The sequence below is a fragment of the Brassica rapa genome, chromosome A09, assembly GCF_000309985.2.
Source record: "Brassica rapa cultivar Chiifu-401-42 chromosome A09, CAAS_Brap_v3.01, whole genome shotgun sequence".
Lineage (NCBI taxonomy): Eukaryota > Viridiplantae > Streptophyta > Magnoliopsida > Brassicales > Brassicaceae > Brassica > Brassica rapa.
In genome coordinates, this window is record NC_024803.2 from 12,576,266 (window position 1) to 12,594,266 (window position 18,001).

The window sequence follows — 18,001 nt, forward strand, 5'->3', positions numbered from 1 at the left end:
ACAACCGTTTAAAGTTCAAACAAACAAAAAATCGTGACACTTACAAACCATACATCCACAAACCACATGTGGTGTGTATGTTGACCCAACAAACGTGTCCAAAAGTCAAAACCCAATCCAAATCCGTAATCTGTCGTGTTTCGGCCTCTTTAATTCCCGGTTAAGGGTTCTTTACTACCTAGAAACCACTCTTTAGCATCTCAAAGGACTTGGTAAAAAGATGTTAGCCAGAGACAAACAATAATAATAACACACATCATTACGCTGCACGGCGCGTAAACGCCACGTGAGTGTTCTACTCAACTACAAATGCGTAACACGCGCCGAGTGAGCGCATGAGTCAAGACACGAAGTGGATAAACATGGAAAACTGTCTAGCCTCTAAAAGAAGAAAGATATTTTTAATTTTTTATTTACTGTAGCCTAAAAGGAGGATGCTATCGTACGCAGGATAGGTAAACGTACGCCGTCGTTTAAGTCCCCCAATCCTCGTAGGGTCTTTTAAACCTAGTTCCTCTTCACCGTAATCGCTATCGCTCTCTTTCGCCGTCTCTCTCTCTCTCTCGCGCGTATTTGCAACTCCGGAACGAACCTGCCATGGCTAACTCCTCCGCTGATTCCGCCGCAGACCACCGCAGCAAGCACCTCTCCATCAATCCACCTCACCAGATCTTCAAAGGTTATTGCCCCCTCCCACCACCATTCTTCTCTTTCCGATTGCGTTCGAGTCTCTCCCATTCCAATCTCCTGATAGATTGCAGCTCTTCTCTCTCTCTCCGATGCTGAATCGTCGATTGAAACCAGATTTCACAGAGTCTATATGCTCTTGAGTCTCCCTTTAATTAGGGTTTTTGGTTTCTCTCGATCGATCTCTGTTTGATTCCTTTGTATTTGATTATAGGAGATAACCTCTGGATTTTAAACTTATCAGAGTCCACCACTTATTGATGTAGATCCATAAGTTGTGGATTGAGAATGTTTTGTAGTTCTTATGTTGGGAGATGAATGATGTTTCTCTACTGTGTGCAGATGTCCAGGGCTCTGACAATCCTATTCCTCTTTCACCTCAGTGGCTTCTCTCCAAATCAGGGAAGAGCAAGGCTGGAATGGGGACTGTGGTATTTTCACATTGTTCTCTCTCTGTGCATTTTTGTTTGTTTCATTCTCTTTCAGTTTTGTATTGGACTTGACATGTTAACTGGGTTCACTTTTACAGGAAGCTCAGGGCCTCCATAATCCCTCTGGAAATGGGGAGGAGACACCGGATAATCCGAAGAAGAAGGATGTTTTCCGGCCTTCCTTACTTACTGCTGAAACTGGCCGCCGTGAGGGTTGGCGTGATGAGGAAAGGGATACCTTTTCCGCTGCCCGGAATGATCGCTGGCGGAATGGTGACAAAGACTTTGGTGATAGCAAGAAGGTTGACCGGCGGGATAATGTGGGCTCTAGACAGTTTGGGGAGCCTCGCCGGTGGACTGATTCAGGTAACAAGGATGCTGGGACAGAGCAGCGCCGTGGTCCCAGTGATCGGTGGACTGATTCAGGAAACAAGGATGCTGGGACTGAGCAGCGGCGTGAAAGCAAGTGGAACTCTCGCTGGGGACCTGATGACAAGGAAGCTGAGAACGCCCGTAACAAGTGGGATGAAGCTGGCAAAGATGGTGAGATCATTCGTGAGAAGGGTCCGTCTCTTCCTTCTAGTGATGGAGATCATTACCGGCCCTGGAGACCCTCTCAAGGTCGAGGAAGAGGAGAATCTCTTCATAGCCAGTCAACCCCAAACAAGCAGGGTACAGCCTTTTCTCACAGCAGGGGGCGTGGAGAAAACACTGCTATCTTTTCAGCTGGGCGTGGAAGGATGAGTTCTGGTGGAAGCCTTTTTACTAACCAGTCTCACCCTCCTGGATCTGCCTCTGAGAAAGGGGAAAGTGGTACTGGAGAGCCTTACCATCTGAGATATAGCAGAATGAAACTGTTGGATGTGTACAGGATCGCAGATACTGTGTGTTTTGAGAAGTTTCCAGATGGGTTCATCGAGGTGCCTTCCCTTACTTGTGAGCAGCCGTCGGATCCTCTGGCTATTTGCGCTCCAAGTTCTGAGGAAGTGGTCAGTATTCATTAATTTAGTTTATGTTTTTCTTCTTCCTATAGTATGTCACTTTTCTAATCGTTATGCCCTTGTTGTTCCTCATAGAATATTCTGGATGGGATTGAGAAAGGAAAAATAGTGAGTAGTGGTGCCCCTCAGATATCCAAGGATGGCCCTAGTGGACGAAATCCAGCCGAGTTTTCTCAACCTAGGCGACTCAAGCCTGGTATGAATTCCGTGAAAGACATCCAGGCTTCTAGTATTTTGTATATATGATACATATGGTAAAATTAGTGAATGTTTTGTTTCAGCTGGAAGCAGGGAAGATATGACATCCGCTGCTGACGTATCTAAAGAAGAAAGTGGGGAAACAAGGAACTATCCAGATGATAAGTTTAGGCCTGAAGGTATGTGCTGTAATATTGTAGCCTTCATGCAGCTTTGTTGACTTGATCATTTTGGTACTGTTTAAAATAGCTGATATGGGAACTTAGTCCTTTTCTACACTATTGTTTTTGAGTTTAACTCGTATTTAAAAAAAAAATCTTGTGAGCAGTGTTGTTAAAGGTGAAAAAGCTAATATCTGTTCTATAAAATATGCGAGTTCTTTCTATGTTGCTATTAGCCTCTCATATTTTGATTGTTTCTGTCTTGTTTACAGCTTCTCATGAAGGTTATGCTCCTTTTAGGAAAGGCAATGAGGTGCAGGGAAACAATCATGTCCAATCGCCATGGCGTCAGCCTGGAGAAAGGTCGAGTAGGATCTCACATGATTGGAATGACCCTTCAGCTGATAACAAGCTGAAATCTTCTGACAGCGTCTGGTCACACCCTAAAGATTCAATAAACCATTCAGGAAGCAGTGTGATGAGCTTGCCACAGTCCAAAGGGGAATCAAGATGGCAAATCGGTGAAGATCCTGCACTAAGAAGGCAGCCATCTTTGGTGTTTGACAGGGAGCGAGAAGTTAGAAAGCCTATGCCATCTTCGCCTGAAGAACTTTCACTCTTTTATAAAGATCCTCAGGGTCTAATTCAAGGCCCTTTTTCTGGAAGTGATATTATTGGATGGTTTGAGGCTGGATATTTTGGCATAGATTTGCTAGTTCGTCCTGCGAGTGCACCGATCGATTCTCCTTTTTCATTACTTGGTGATGTAATGCCACATTTGCGGGCCAAGTCTGGACCACCACCTGGTTTTTCCGATGCCAAGCCAAGCCAGACTATTGATGCAGCCGGTTCACCAGCATTCCCTGGTGTGGGGAAAGTTCATACTGGGATGGGGGAGACTGATATGTTGCAAAATGATATGAGGTATAAGCAAGTTGGAGGTACGGTAGCGGAAAATCGGTTTATTGAATCGTTGATGTCTGGCAGTTTGAACAATCCATCTCAAGGTAGTCTCTTGGCGTTGGACATTTGATATGTTTTGATAATTTCCTTTATTTTACTATTAGCCGCTCAGGATCACTAACTTTTTTTAATTTCTATGTTTCCATGTTGTGCCTGCAGGTGTTCAAGGATATGCAGTAAATAGTTCTGGTGGGTTGTCTTTACCAGTTACTGATGGTGGGGCTGACATGTATCTCTTGGCCAAGAAATTGGAACTTGAACGGCAGAGATCAGTAGCTAGTCCGTATTCATATTGGCCTGGTCCGGAATCTGCAAACCTGATGCCAAGATCCGAGAATGTGCCAGAAGTTGCTCAACAGCCTGCCCGTTCTCCCAGTACTGATTTGTTGTCCATCCTCCAAGGTGCAAAGGATAGGTCTGCTCCTGCTGTTAGTGGTCCTATTCCTGCTTGGTCGCATCCCAATCAAAAGGATGATTTGCACCATGCGAAAAGTTTCCAAACTCAGACTTCCTTTGGGGTCCAACAGCAAAGGCAGCTAGAGCAGAACTCACCTTTGGCAGGTTTACTTGGTCAACCTATTGGAAATAATCCAGCTGGCATGTTACCCCCTGATATGATGCTCGTCCCTGGACTCTCCCAAGAACAGCAATCGCTCAATCTGTTGCAGCAGCAACAGCTTTTGTTGCAAATGAATGCTCAGACACCCCTTTCTTCACAGCAACAGCGTCTATTGATTGAAAAGATGCTTTTGCTTAAGCACCAACAAAAACGAGAAGAGCAGCAGCAGTTGTTACGACAGCAACAGCAGCTGTTTTCCCAGGTTCTTGCTGACCAGCAGCATCCTCAACAACGGTTTGGAGAGCCATCTTATGGACAGTTGCAGCAATCTTTTGATGCTCTTAGGCTGCAAGAATCAAAGGACGTGACACAGGTCAATCAGCAGATGCAGCTTCCGGTTTCCCATGAGGCCCGAGGTGCCAACTTAACTGATTTTCTCTCTGTAAATCAAGCCACTAGTCAGAATGTTGCAATTGTCGGAACCCATCATCTGAACCTTCAACCCCAGCTGTTTGGTAATGTTGACCCTAGGATGAGTGAGGGGGGAGTTCCTACAGATCAGATCGATGGCACCCATAAAAAAGATTTACAGTCCGACTATGAAAGATCAATTCCTGCGGATTACATGAACAGCTTGTACTCAGAAAAGCCTGTTCTCTTACCTGCGAGCTTTCCAAACAATGAAAGCGCCACACCTGAAACAAGTGACAGTAAGTCACTGGAGAATCAGACGAAAGATGTGTTTGTTGGACAGGGAGAGCCAAGTAATGAGTTAAACGTGGAGATTCCTCCAGCTGAAGTTAAAAGCAATGAAGTTTCTGGAGGACGGAAGACTTCTGAAAAGAAGTCCAAGAAGCAACGGGGTAACAAGCAGTCTGCTGAGCCGGTTAAGGCAGCTTCTAAGTCTTCTCTGCAGGAGGCAAAGCAACCTGAAACAGGAATTTCTGATGATTCTGAGATAAAGGGTAAAAATATGAATCCAGCTGACACTTTGATAGACAATGATGTACTAATGAGTTCTGAAGCTATTTCAGTCAGGGGAGAATCTGGTGTAAATGAGTCGTCACTGCAAAACACACGAACGCAACCAGGACGTGCTTGGAAGCCTGCCCCTGGCTTTAAACCAAAGTCACTGCTAGAAATTCAAATGGAAGAACAGAGGGTAGCACAAGCAGAAGCTTTAGCTCCAAAGGTTTCTACTTCCTCGGGTTCAGTTGGTGGTTTGGCTTCTCCTTGGGGTGGAATTGTTACCAATTCAGATCCTATCAACCTAAGAGAGACCCTCGGAGAGTCGGTCAAAACTCAAACAGGTGCTGTAAAGCCTGAAAGTGTTCCTGCTCTTAAGGGTAAGCAAAGCCACTTGTTGGCTGATGATGTTGTGGCCAAATCTGTTGTCAAAGAGAGGGATGTAGTGGGAAGCAGTTCTAACGACACATATACGCAAGTCACATCCACTAACGCAGAGTCTTTAGACGACGATAACTTTATTGATGCCAAGGAAACAAAGAAGAGCCGTAAGAAGTCTGCAAGGGCAAAGAACTCTGCAGCAAAAACAGCTGCACATGTTCCTGCTGTAGTAGATACATCCCTCTCAACAAGTTCCATTGAGAAGGGAAAAAATGCTCGCATTGCGCAGCAGCAGCTTAAGGAAGATTTGCCTGCTATTCCTTCTGGGCCTTCTTTGGGAGATTTTGTTCTCTGGAAAGAAGAGCCTGTGAACAATCCTTCACCAGCTGCTGCTTGGTCGACTGGTCCAAAGAAATCCACAAAACCTAGCTCACTTAGGGACATCGTGAGGGAGCAGGAGAAGATGACGACCTCATCACATCCGTCTCCTAGTCCAGTACCTACCATCCAGAAACCTACACCACAAGCTGTGCCTCAATCTTCCTGGTCGCGCTCCCCTTCACAGGCTGTTTCTCAATCTTCCCTGCAGTCAAAATCCAAGGGAGATGATGACCTTTTCTGGGGTCCAGTTGAGCAAACAACCCAGGAATCAAAACAGTATGAATCTATCTCTTGTTGCCCCGAGTTTCCAATAAGTTTGCATTTGATCATCGCCTTATATTTGTTGAAAGAATCTAACTAACTATGGGTTATTTTGGAACACAGGGGAGACTTTCCTCAACTTTCAAGTCAAAACAGTTGGGGAACCAAAACCACACCTGGGAAAGGAAGTGCAGGAAGCTCGCTGAATCGGCAGAAATCAGTTTCAGCGTCTTCACCTGCGTCCCATAAAGGGAAAAAGGAGGAAGTGACAAAACTCACAGGTTTGCTTTTTTTACTGACAATTGCTGTCTCCAAAATTTGTAGCTTGTTTTTTTTTCTTCTTCTCATGTGTTTATGGTTTCCTCAGAGGCGAATGGCTTCAGAGATTGGTGCAGAAGCGAATGTCTCAGACTTCTTGGTTCAGAAGGTAAAAAAGTTCATACAACACTCTAGTTTCAGTTAATCATTTATTCTGTTTCTGATTTGTGTAATATTGTCTCTCTTTTGGTCAGATACAAGTGTGTTGGAGTTTTGTCTGAAGCTATCCCGATCAGAAGCAGAAACCCTTCTGATAGAAAATCTAGGGACGGTTGATAGAGACCACAAGTTCATCGACAAGTTCCTCAACTACAAAGACCTGCTACCATCAGAAGTAGTGGAGATTGCATTTCAATCAAAGGGGTCGTCGTCGTCTGTAGTGAAAAGCCGAAACAACAAGGCGGCGGAAGAAGAGGAGTATTACAAAGCCCCCTCGGCAAATGAAGGGTTTTCTAAAGTGGGAGGAGGAAAGAAAAAGGGGAAGAAAGGGAAGAAGGTAAGCTTAAGCTCATCGGTTCTGGGATTTAACGTGGTTAGTAACAGGATCATGATGGGTGAGATTCAGTCCATTGAGGATTAAAGAGGGGAGGATGAAGTTGGTTTTTGTCTCGGGTTCTCCATGGTTCTGATGAGTAATGCTCTACTTTATTTCAGAGATTTTCGCACAACACAGACGCAACCTTGATGACTAATGTGTTCCTGAAGTAAACTGAAAACTCTGTTTTTTTTTTGTCGTCTTTCACTTTCTGAGTTCCTCTGTAGTGATAAAATGTTTTTGAAGAACAGTTTTAAATTATGTATTAGATACTCAAATCAGGTTTACTACATGTTATTGCAATCCAATAGGAAGTTTCGTTCATTTGATTTCAGATTCAGACCTCTGCATCTCCAACGTTTAAAAACTACTGTCCTGTAAATAGCTTAAACTTCATCTGCTCTGCTCAATTGCTCTCGAAGACCAATGGGAGGGTTGCTACCTCATTGGAATAACTTACCCAGTCTTCTGTATTATTATTATCTTTCCGGTTTCTTATATCTGGAAATTATTATTCAAACTTCAATGTTTCAAAGTTTGAAACCTAAATAAAATCTAGATGCTGCTCTGATTGGTGATACAAATTACGAAGTGATTAAAAGTATTTTTTCTAATGGTTGGAAATTAGGTAATAAAGTACTAAAGAGAAGTAGTAACAAAGGTAGTGGCACACTTTTCACGTTACTGCTATTTTGACCATTCTCTTGTAAAACTAATTCGTTCCTGATGGAAAAAAAAAGTATGCTAAACCTCCTTTTTAGTCTAGTGAAAATCTGCAAATGTTTGTTTAGAATCCTCCCATTCCCAATCTTTTCTCGATATAAAAATAAACCTAATATCTGCAAAAAGCTTAAGAGATCAAATGTAAGCAAATCGTCCCCAAAACACAGTAATATGGCAAAATTTTAGGCATAAGCCTCTCTCATCGGCTAATATTTAGGTAATCGTCAGGAGACGTGCCTCACGGATTGTAAACCAATCAAACAGGAATAACAAAGCCTTTCTTTTATAGACTAGAGTAATGTGATGGCTGAATCTCTCGAGTATTTTAGTTTTGTAAGAATTTGTCAGATTATGTTTTAGTAATAATCTCCGATAAGATGTCGGCATGTTTTATTTGTGACTTAATATGAAGACATCCGGTATCCAACTACCCAAACATTCTTTAAAGAAAATAAAAGAAATATATAATACTCATTAATTCTTTACGAAAATATTCATTCTTTTTTTTTTTTTTTTTTTTTGTCACAATCGAAAATATTCATTCTATCTAGCAAATTCGTCAAAAAATTCAACGAGCGTCACCACACGCGTCATCAAATGCCGGTTCCGATTTAACATTGATTCAGTCTCAACCGTTGGATTCCACATTCACGCATCTTATTCCTCCGCGTGGTGGATAAATCCTTTGGGTCCAGTTTTGTCATAGTAAATAATAATATTATTCCATTTTTAAAAATAATACTGCTATTTTCTCAAAAAAAAAGGCATAAAATGTGGTAAGATTCTCTCCGTAACCGTCCTCCCTTTTCTATAAGAACCGACCCACCCCCAAGACAACAAAGCAATTATTCAATCAAAAGTATCAAAATCAAAGAGAGAGAGAGAGAAAACAATGGCCGCAACAGCAGAATTGATCCCAGCAGGAGAAGTGATCGCTTGCCACACCGTCGAGGACTGGAACAACAAGCTCAAGGCAGCCAAAGAATCCAACAAACTGGTATTTCTTTTTTTTCCCCTCCAGATCTACTGTTTTTCTTTTTCTTCTAGCGACTGATGTTGGTATGTTGACTGATCCATGATTGGGGGGGTTTTGAATACATGACCTGGAGGTTCATGTCCGAATCGATTTTGAATTTTATGAAACCGCTCCAGATCTCAGAGATTGAAATTCTAATAAGTATTTGATGTACACGCAGATTGTGATAGACTTCACAGCAGTGTGGTGCCCACCTTGCCGTTTCATTGCACCCATCTTTGTCGAGCTCGCTAAGAAGCACCTTGATGTTGTCTTCTTCAAGGTCGACGTCGATGAATTGGCCGTGAGTACTATATCCAGACAAAACTCATTTTGATTGTGTTGGCCTTAAAGTTAAACAACTTGGTTCTTGTGTTTTGTTTTTGTTTGCAGACTGTTGCTAAGGAGTTCGATGTTCAGGCCATGCCGACCTTTGTCTACATGAAAGGCGAAGAGAAGCTCGACAAGGTTGTTGGTGCTGCGAAGGAGGAAATCGAAGCCAAGCTTTTGAAGCACTCTCAAGTTGCTGCCGCTTGATTATCCTTCTTCTTTCTTCTATTTGCTAATGTGTTTGGTGTTTTAATAAAATCCTTGTTGCTTTATTGGCACTTTCACTTGAGTCATCATCTTCCTTTGTGTTGTGGTGCCTACAAGCCTTGGGTGTGTGAATAAATGTTTGCAAACTTTATAACTCGCAGCTATGCTAAATTTTCATGTTAGTTGTTTTATCAACTCTTTGAGGTTATTGTGTTCTGTCAGATTTTAGTGTTATGTTTACTTGACTTTCCAGTGATTTCAATTTATCATAATTTTCGAAATTGGTATTCACAAGAATGTGTTTATGTACTGTTGTTCACGAGCTAAACTGATACTGATTTATTTGCTCGAGCTAACGTCGCCTCCATTAAAAACTTGGTAATCCCAAACGTAACGCTTTTTGTATTCCTACTATCTCAGAATTCATAATGAAGTTCATTGCCAATTATGAATTTAATAGTCTTGGGATTTCGTTGGTTTGATAATTTTGTTACTCAAATTCATAGGAGTTTTAGATCTTTACTTGTGCAGTTCAGATTACTGATAACTGATGGATTTTATTGGGTGACTGTTTGGTGAAGATATTGCATTAACCATCAGAATTGTCTGCTTTATTAATGAGATAACTACTATATCTTCAGATAACGACTACTTAGACTAAGGATAATGATGTAACTAGTCCTAAGCTTTATCACTTTAGGATTCTATATGTTGTATAAATACAGGCTATTGCCTAACGAGATCAATAACAAATTCTTTCCTTTTTACATTCTCAAGTTATTTCATGGTATCAGAGCAAAAGATCTGAAAACCCTAATTTTTTTTAAAAACGGCGTTTCTTAACACTCAAGAAACATGGCCGATACTAATTCTTCTACTTCCTATACGATAATTCCTGCACAACCTGCAGATATCACTACTTCCTCACCATACTACCTGATAGAACCAAAATAAGGATCACTCTTTCGGTAAGGTTGATATGAACTCAGATCCGAGAGGATTGAGAACTGATGGATCGAAGGGTGACACTAAGGGTTGCGGATGAGCCCAAAGATACTACCAGATATTCGAAGGTTGCCGGATGTGACGCACCGGTCCAACACAACGAAGTGGTTCGCTTGGAGATGACCTCACCAAGAGAAGTATGAATGTTCTAAGCAAAGAACAATGAGAGAAGACTCAAAATAAGCAAAGGAAAATCGATGTGATTTTATTAAGGGAAATCATCACATACTTATAAGGTTTGTGAGTCAAAGAAACATAAAGACATTTGTGGGAAAAGACAACATAGAAAATAGAAATGAATGAAAACAAGACATAGAAACTAGAAATGAAGACTTTGACTAAAGACTGGTCAAGGTGCGGATTCTTGTGTTGACTGGTCCAGATTCACAAAGACGTCCAGGTTCATCCTCTGGTGATCAGGTCGTTCGCGGTAAGGAGCAGGACGGACGTAAGGCTGCCTGCATGATTGATCGTCGATGATCCATGAACGGATGAAGAGATAGCTCGACCCAAATCTTCAGAGAGCTTAAGTATCCTTCCTTTGGAGTAGTTGGAAGCATCGTTCATCATGAAATCATCAAAGTGGTTGGAAAGGTCGTGATCAGCCTGATCCGGGCGTGCGGTACGTCCCAAACGGGCCAGCAAAGACAGGCTAAGTCCGGAATCTGATTCTTCTCGATGATCATGGGTTCTGGCTTGACTGTTGGCTCTAGAATGGCGAATGGGTCGGGGAAGAACGCCTGTGGTTTGGCTGATTTGGTCATCAGGTCGTGGATCCATCCTTAGGTCACGTCCGGGTGCACGCGGGTCGATCCGGTACACGGCTCTGTCCGTTGATCTGGAACGGCTAAATGGCTGAACCTCAGTTGGACTGATCTGATCGTCCTGGTCACCATGCTGAGTCTGCTCCACGTCCTGGTCCAGGTCCTGGGTTCTATCATTCCCTCCCTCTTCAAAAGGATTTGACCACAAATCCGGATCATCTGCGCAAAAAGGAGATAAATCAGAAACATTAAAACTTGAAGAGATATCATACTTACCCTAAAGATCAAGCTGGTAAGCATTGTCATGGAGTTTCCTGAGAATCTGGAATGGACCATCGACCCGGGGCATGAGTTTGGACTTCCTTTGTTCCGGGAATCGTTCCTTCCTCATGTGGACCCAAACAAGATCACCTTCCTGGAAGATCACTTCTTTCCTTTTCTTGTCTGCAAGTCGTTTGTAGCCCTCGGTCTTGGCTTCAATGTTGGCACGAACCTGTTCATGCAGCTTCTTGATCGTGTCCACCTTCCTCTTGCCATCTGTACTAACTCGTTCACTCAAAGGCAAAGGTAAAAGATCAAGTGGAGACAAGGGATTAAATCCATAAACAACCTCAAAAGGAGAAAACTTAGTAGCTGAATGCAAAGCATGGTTATAAGCAAATTCTACATGAGGCAAACATTCTTCCCAAGTCCTAAGATTCTTTTTAACCAAAGATCTAAGCAAAGCAGACAAGGTTCGGTTAACTACTTCAGTTTGCCCATCAGTTTGCGGATGACAAGTTGTAGAGAACATCAATCTAGTACCTAGCTTAGACCACAAGGTCTTCCAAAAATAGCTAAGGAACTTAGCATCACGATCAGAGACAATGGTCTTAGGCATTCCATGCAATCTAACAACTTCCTTAAAGAATAAATCTGCAACTTGCACAGCATCATCAGTTTTGTGACAAGGAATGAAATGAGCCATTTTCGAGAACCTATCAACAACCACAAAGATAGAATCTCGTCCAGCTTTAGACCTAGGCAATCCAAGCACAAAATCCATAGAAATGTCTACCCAAGGATGAGAGGGAATGGGTAGAGCTGAGTACATACCGTGGTGTGATGCTTTAGGCTTAGACTTCTTGCACACCACACATCGGCTACAGATCCTCACAACATCTTTCATCAGACACGGCCAGTAGAAATGGTCATGAACCGCCTTGTAGGTTTTCTTGACTCCAAAGTGTCCCATAAGCCCACCTCCATGAGCTTCCCTGAGAAACAACTACCTCAAAGAACATTGGGGCACACCCAAACGGTTATCAAAGAACAAGAAACCAGAATTTTGAAAGTATTTGCCATAAGCAACCTTTGAGCATTTTCGAAAAATCTCTTTAAAATCCTGATCAGAAGCATAAAGATCCTTGATAAATTCAAAGCCAAGCAATTTAGTTTCAAGGGCTGAGAGAAGAGTGTACCTTCGAGACAATGCATCGGCCACAACATTCTCCTTACCTTGTTTGTACTTGATCACATAAGGGAATGTCTCAATGAACTCCATCCAACGAGCATGCCTCTTGTTGAGCTTCTGCTGACCCTTAAGGTGTCTTAGAGACTGATAATCAGTGTGGATGATGAACTCCTTAGGCCAAAGATAGTGCTGCCACGTTTGAAGGGCCCTCACCAAGGCATAGAGTTCTTGGTCGTATGTGGGGTAGTTGAGCATGGCTCCTCCAAGCTTCTCACTGAAATAAGCCACTGGTTTTCCATCCTGCATCAACACAGCACCAATACCAACACCAGAAGCATCACATTCGATTTCAAAATCTTTAGAAAAATCTGGAAGTACAAGTAAAGGGGCGTGAGTCAACTTCCCTTTAAGGATTTCGAATGCTTCTTCCTGAGCTGGTCCCCATTTGAACCCCACGTTCTTCTTGATTACTTCAGTAAGAGGAGCGGCCAAGGTACTGAAGTTTTGAACAAATCGCCTATAGAAGCCGGCAAGACCATGGAAGCTTCTTACTTCACCAATGGTGGTCGGAATCGGCCAGTCCCGGATTGCTTGGACCTTCTGCTCGTCTACTCTTAAGCCATCTGCACCTACAACAAAACCTAGAAAGACCACATGATCTGTGCCAAAAGAACACTTTCCAAGGTTAGCAAACAAACGTTCCTTTCTAAGGACTTCAAGAACGGATTTTAAATGCTGTTTGTGCTCATCAAGGCTTTTGCTGTAAATAAGAATGTCATCAAAGTAAACCACAACAAAATGACCAATAAAAGACCTCAAGACATGATTCATTAGGCGCATGAAAGTACTAGGTGCATTAGTGAGACCAAAGGGCATGACAAGCCACTCATACAAACCTTGTTTTGTTTTAAAGGCCGTTTTCCATTCATCACCTTCTTTCATCCTAATCTGATGATAGCCACTTCTCAAATCTATCTTAGAAAAGTACTTAGAACCATGGAGTTCATCAAGCATATCATCAAGACGAGGGATAGGATGTCGATAATTTACCGTGATGTTGTTTATGGCCCGGCAGTCCACACACATCCTCCAGGAGCCATCCTTCTTTGGTACAAGTAGAACAGGCACGGCACAGGGACTGAGACTCTCTCTGATGTATTCCTTCTCAAGCAAGTCGTTGATCTGTTTCTCCAGCTCCTTGGTCTCGACTGGATTGGTGCGGTACGCTGGTCGGTTCGGTAGAGAGGCGCCCGGAACGAGATCGATCTGATGCTCAATGCCTCTCACCGGTGGCAATCCTTTGGGATTTTCTTCTGGAAACACATCAGAATAATCCTGCAAGATACCTAAAAACTCACTCGGAATCTCCGGTGCAAGGTCAGAAGAAGATGAGGCCAAGAGAGACTCTTTATAAATCAGTAAGAGAAATGGCTTTTGAGAGCAAAGAGACTTTCTTACCTGACTTTCTTTGACAAAGAAATTGGAGTTCCTGGTACTGGTCTCAGGTTTATCAGCTTTAGAGTCTTGGTCTCGGTTCTTCTTAAGTTGGACTTGGTCTTGATGGACTTCCGAAGGCGACAAAGGCACCAAGGTGATCTTCTTTCCCTTATGATCAAATGAATGCCGGTTTGTGAAACCATCATGCACTGCCTTCTTGTCAAATTGCCAAGGCCGACCCAAGAGAACATGGCAAGCATCCATGGGAAGCACATTGCACACAACCTCGTCCTCATATCGGCCAATGGAAAGTGGAACCGTGACTTGCTCCTTCACATACTGTTCTCCAGCCTCATTGAGCCACTCCAACCTGAAAGGACGAGAAAGAGGCCGAGTAACAAGCCCAAGTTTCTTTACTAGGGTGTCACTAGCCACATTAGTGCAACTACCTCCATCAATGATTAAAGAACAAACTTTATCAGAAATGAGACATCTAGAGTGAAAGAGATTCTCCCTTTGTTCTTTGTCATTGGATTTTGGTTGGACACTCAAGGCACGCCTAGTAACCAGTAGTGAACCATGGCTCGGTTCTTCAAGAACATCCTCATCATAAATCGGATAAGAACTCTCCACAAAGGTCGAGCAAAACTCATTGATCACTCCATCGACCTCCTCATCAAAGATGGGATCAGTGGTGTCGTCCAAGACTCTCCTAGTAACAAGAAGGGGACCATGAACCGGGAAGTCAAGTGCTTCTTCCTCATTATCATCATCATACACTGGTCCGAGATCCTCCTTGTCTTCTTCAGATTCGACTTCTCCATTCTCCAAGAGCACCATCACCTTTTGGTTTGGACATCGGTTGGCATAGTGGCCAAGGCCATGACACCTAAAGCATTGGATGTCTCTGGTTCGTTTGGTAGCCTCTTCTTTCTTTTCTCTATCAACACGAGCAGGGACATTAGTCTTAAAAGCTGTATTTGTTGTGGAAGAAGACTTACCCTTGTCTTGATAGTTTGGCTTGGAAGCAAAGGTCGGTTTAGAGGCAAAGGTCGGTTTAGTGAGACCCTTTCTCTTGACTTGTTGCTCGATCAGCACGGCCTTGTGTAGCATCTGCTCCATGCTGTCATAGTCCTCCAGCTCCATGCGGTCTTGTATGTCCCGATTGAGCCCGGTAAGAAATCTGGCCATGGTGGCGTCTAAGGGCTCTTCTACATCAGCTTTGATCATCAAGGTCTCCATCTCCTGGTGATAGTCCTCAACTGACTTAGAACCTTGAAGCAAACGCCTGAGTTTATGGTGTAGATCTCGGTGGTAATGGTCGGGAACAAAGCGTCTCCGCATCAGCATGGAAAGCTCATCCCATGTATCAACTGGCGCCTCACCTGCTCTCCTCCTGCTAGTCACAACTCGATCATACCAGTTAATAGCATAGCCAGTAAACTCAGCAGCAGCAAGTCTAACCTTTTTAATATCAGAAAAATTTTGACAATCAAACACAAGTTCAATTTTTCTTTCCCATTCAAGAAAGGCATCCGGATCATTTTTGCCATCAAAACTTGGAATTTTCAATTTCAAACCACTCAAGCCATCATTGGTTCTTTCATTTCTACCAAAAGGATTGACATCACCTCGGTTTTGATGCCTAGGAACTCTCCTTGGACGGTTGATGGATCGATCATCATCATAAGACTCTTCTCGGATTTCTAGGTCGGACCGGCTGTTCCTCCTTGGATGGTCACGTCTGGTTCTGGTTCGTGACTGAGTTGGTCGGCCCTGAAGTTCATCAAGCCTCTGATGGATCGCCTCCAAACCTGTATTCAACAAGTTAGACATAGAATCATTGAGAGCACGCATTTGCAAGTTAGATAATCCGGCATATGAATTTCCGGGTCGGTTTCTTTCTTCTTCACTATCCATGGTTTCCTGAAAACTTAAACAAGGTAAAGTTAGATTAAAACCCTCACACACTCAGGTGTTTATCCTCACCCACACACGTGTTTCACTCAATTTTTGTTGGTAATCACACAAGAGAGTTCCTCCCAAAGTTCTAAGAGAGCAAACTAGATCACCCAATGAGCAAAACCAAGTGAACCACAAAGATCAAGAGAGAAAGATAAGAGATTTAGAGGGGAACCCGCCTTAACCTCCTCAAAGACCGGATTTCTCTTCGGCCAGCAGGCTTTCTCTTCCACCACCACACCACAAACAAATCAAACTTTGGAATATCTTTTTTTTTTTTTTATACTTTTTTTTTTTTTTTTTATAGATCTTTCTTTTTTTTTTTTTATGGGGGTAATGAGGGGCCCGGGTTCAAGATAGATAGATATGAAATTTAGATGAAGAATATGGAAGATGAGATGAAATGGATTGAAAAAGAGTTACCGAGAGAGTGGCTCTGATACCACTTGATAGAACCAAAATAAGGATCACTCTTTCGGTAAGGTTGATATGAACTCAGATCCGAGAGGATTGAGAACTGATGGATCGAAGGGTGACACTAAGGGTTGCGGATGAGCCCAAAGATACTACCAGATATTCGAAGGTTGCCGGATGTGACGCACCGGTCCAACACAACGAAGTGGTTCGCTTGGAGATGACCTCACCAAGAGAAGTATGAATGTTCTAAGCAAAGAACAATGAGAGAAGACTCAAAATAAGCAAAGGAAAATCGATGTGATTTTATTAAGGGGGATCATCACATACTTATAAGGTTTGTGAGTCAAAGAAACATAAAGACATTTGTGGGAAAAGACAACATAAAAAATAGAAATGAATGAAAACAAGACATAGAAACTAGAAATGAAGACTTTGACTAAAGACTGGTCAAGGTGCGGATTCTTGTGTTGACTGGTCCAGATTCACAAAAACGTCCAGGTTCATCCTCTGGTGATCAGGTCGTTCGCGGTAAGGAGCAGGACGGACGTAAGGCTGCCCGCATGATTGATCGTCGATGATCCATGAACGGATGAAGAGATAGCTCGACCCAAATCTTCAGAGAGCTTAAGTATCCTTCCTTTGGAGTAGTTGGAAGCATCGTTCATCATGAAATCATCAAAGTGGTTGGAAAGGTCGTGATCAGCCTGATCCGGGCGTGCGGTACGTCCCAAACGGGCCAGGAAAGACAGGCTAAGTCCGGAATCTGATTCTTCTCGATGATCATGGGTTCTGGCTTGACTGTTGGCTCTAGAATGGCGAATGGGTCGGGGAAGAACGCCTGTGGTTTGGCTGATTTGGTCATCAGGTCGTGGATCCATCCTTAGGTCACGTCCGGGTGCACGCGGGTCGATCCGGTACACGGCTCTGTCCGTTGATCTGGAACGGCTAAATGGCTGAACCTCAGTTGGACTGATCTGATCGTCCTGGTCACCATGCTGAGTCTGCTCCACGTCCAGGTCCAGGTCCTGGGTTCTATCACTACCTTCATCCATCAGATAATCCAGGAGCTCTCATCACTTCTGTTCTGTTAAAAGGTGATAACTATACAGAACGGGCTACGGAGCTATCAAATTCAATACAAGCGAAGAAGAAGCTCGGGTTTATTGATGGTACAATACCAAAATCATCTAGCGACCCTGAGCTGTCTCAATGGCTTACTACTAATTCGATGCTCGTGGGTTGGATCCGCACGTCCATGGATCCAAAGATACGATCCACGGTATCCTTTGTTCCTGAAGCACATAAACTTTGGGATAATCTAAAGCGCCGCTTCTCCGTTACAAACGGGGTCCGAACACATCAACTTCGGGATGCAATTAATAACTGCAAGCAGAACGGTCAGTCTGTTATTGACTACTATGGACATCTAACTAAGCTATGGGAGGAACTCGACAACCTCAAAACAACTCGATCGTGTTTATGTGATGCTGCATCTGATATTGAGAAAGAACGTGAAAAAATTCGTGTTCATCAATTTCTTTTTGGCCTTGACGAATCTCGCTTCCGCACCATTCGATCACAGATCATTGATGAAGATCCCTTACCTGACATCAACAATGTATACTCACGTGTGATTCGAGAGGAACAACATAACAATACGTCTCATTCATCGGAACTCAAAACAGAGGCTATAGGATTCTCGGTCCACTCAACTTCAACTACCAATGACTCTCAACAAACTCAACAATCTGCTGCTATAACAAGATTTCGTGATCCAAACCGAACGTGCACTCATTGTTCTCGCAAAGGACATGACAACTCTGAGTGTTTTCTACTTCATGGCTAT

General features: G+C 43.1%; 2 protein-coding genes across 2 annotated transcripts; both read left to right on the plus strand.

The window, feature by feature from the left end:
• The first annotated feature begins 418 nt into the window (after positions 1–418).
• LOC103839265 (protein ESSENTIAL FOR POTEXVIRUS ACCUMULATION 1) lies at positions 419–7,171 on the plus strand. Its single transcript, XM_009115769.3, has 10 exons — positions 419–679; positions 1,030–1,118; positions 1,217–2,107; positions 2,195–2,315; positions 2,401–2,496; positions 2,751–3,485; positions 3,601–6,004; positions 6,113–6,270; positions 6,357–6,416; positions 6,502–7,171. The coding sequence occupies exons 1-10, from the start codon at positions 598–600 to the stop codon at positions 6,885–6,887; spliced, it is 5,022 nt and encodes a 1,673-aa protein (XP_009114017.1). The 5' UTR covers positions 419–597; the 3' UTR covers positions 6,888–7,171.
• Positions 7,172–8,426: 1,255 nt separating this feature from the next.
• On the plus strand, positions 8,427–9,249 carry PEC-2 (thioredoxin H-type). The gene is made up of 3 exons (NM_001301915.1): positions 8,427–8,562; positions 8,762–8,884; positions 8,974–9,249. The coding sequence occupies exons 1-3, from the start codon at positions 8,458–8,460 to the stop codon at positions 9,115–9,117; spliced, it is 372 nt and encodes a 123-aa protein (NP_001288844.1). The 5' UTR covers positions 8,427–8,457; the 3' UTR covers positions 9,118–9,249.
• Positions 9,250–18,001: the final 8,752 nt, after the last annotated feature.

Bases quoted from the DNA above. Each gene is read 5' to 3' on its own strand.
- LOC103839265 (XM_009115769.3), top strand. From the start codon at position 598: ATGGCTAACTCCTCCGCTGATTCCGCCGCAGACCACCGCAGCAAGCAC. The intron at 3,486-3,600 runs GTAGTCTCTTGG...TTGTGCCTGCAG, and splicing joins TTTGAACAATCCATCTCAAG to GTGTTCAAGGATATGCAGTA. The intron at 6,417-6,501 runs GTAAAAAAGTTC...TCTTTTGGTCAG, and splicing joins CAGACTTCTTGGTTCAGAAG to ATACAAGTGTGTTGGAGTTT.
- PEC-2 (NM_001301915.1), top strand. From the start codon at position 8,458: ATGGCCGCAACAGCAGAATTGATCCCAGCAGGAGAAGTGATCGCTTGC. The intron at 8,563-8,761 runs GTATTTCTTTTT...ATGTACACGCAG, and splicing joins CCAAAGAATCCAACAAACTG to ATTGTGATAGACTTCACAGC. The intron at 8,885-8,973 runs GTGAGTACTATA...TTTTGTTTGCAG, and splicing joins TCGACGTCGATGAATTGGCC to ACTGTTGCTAAGGAGTTCGA.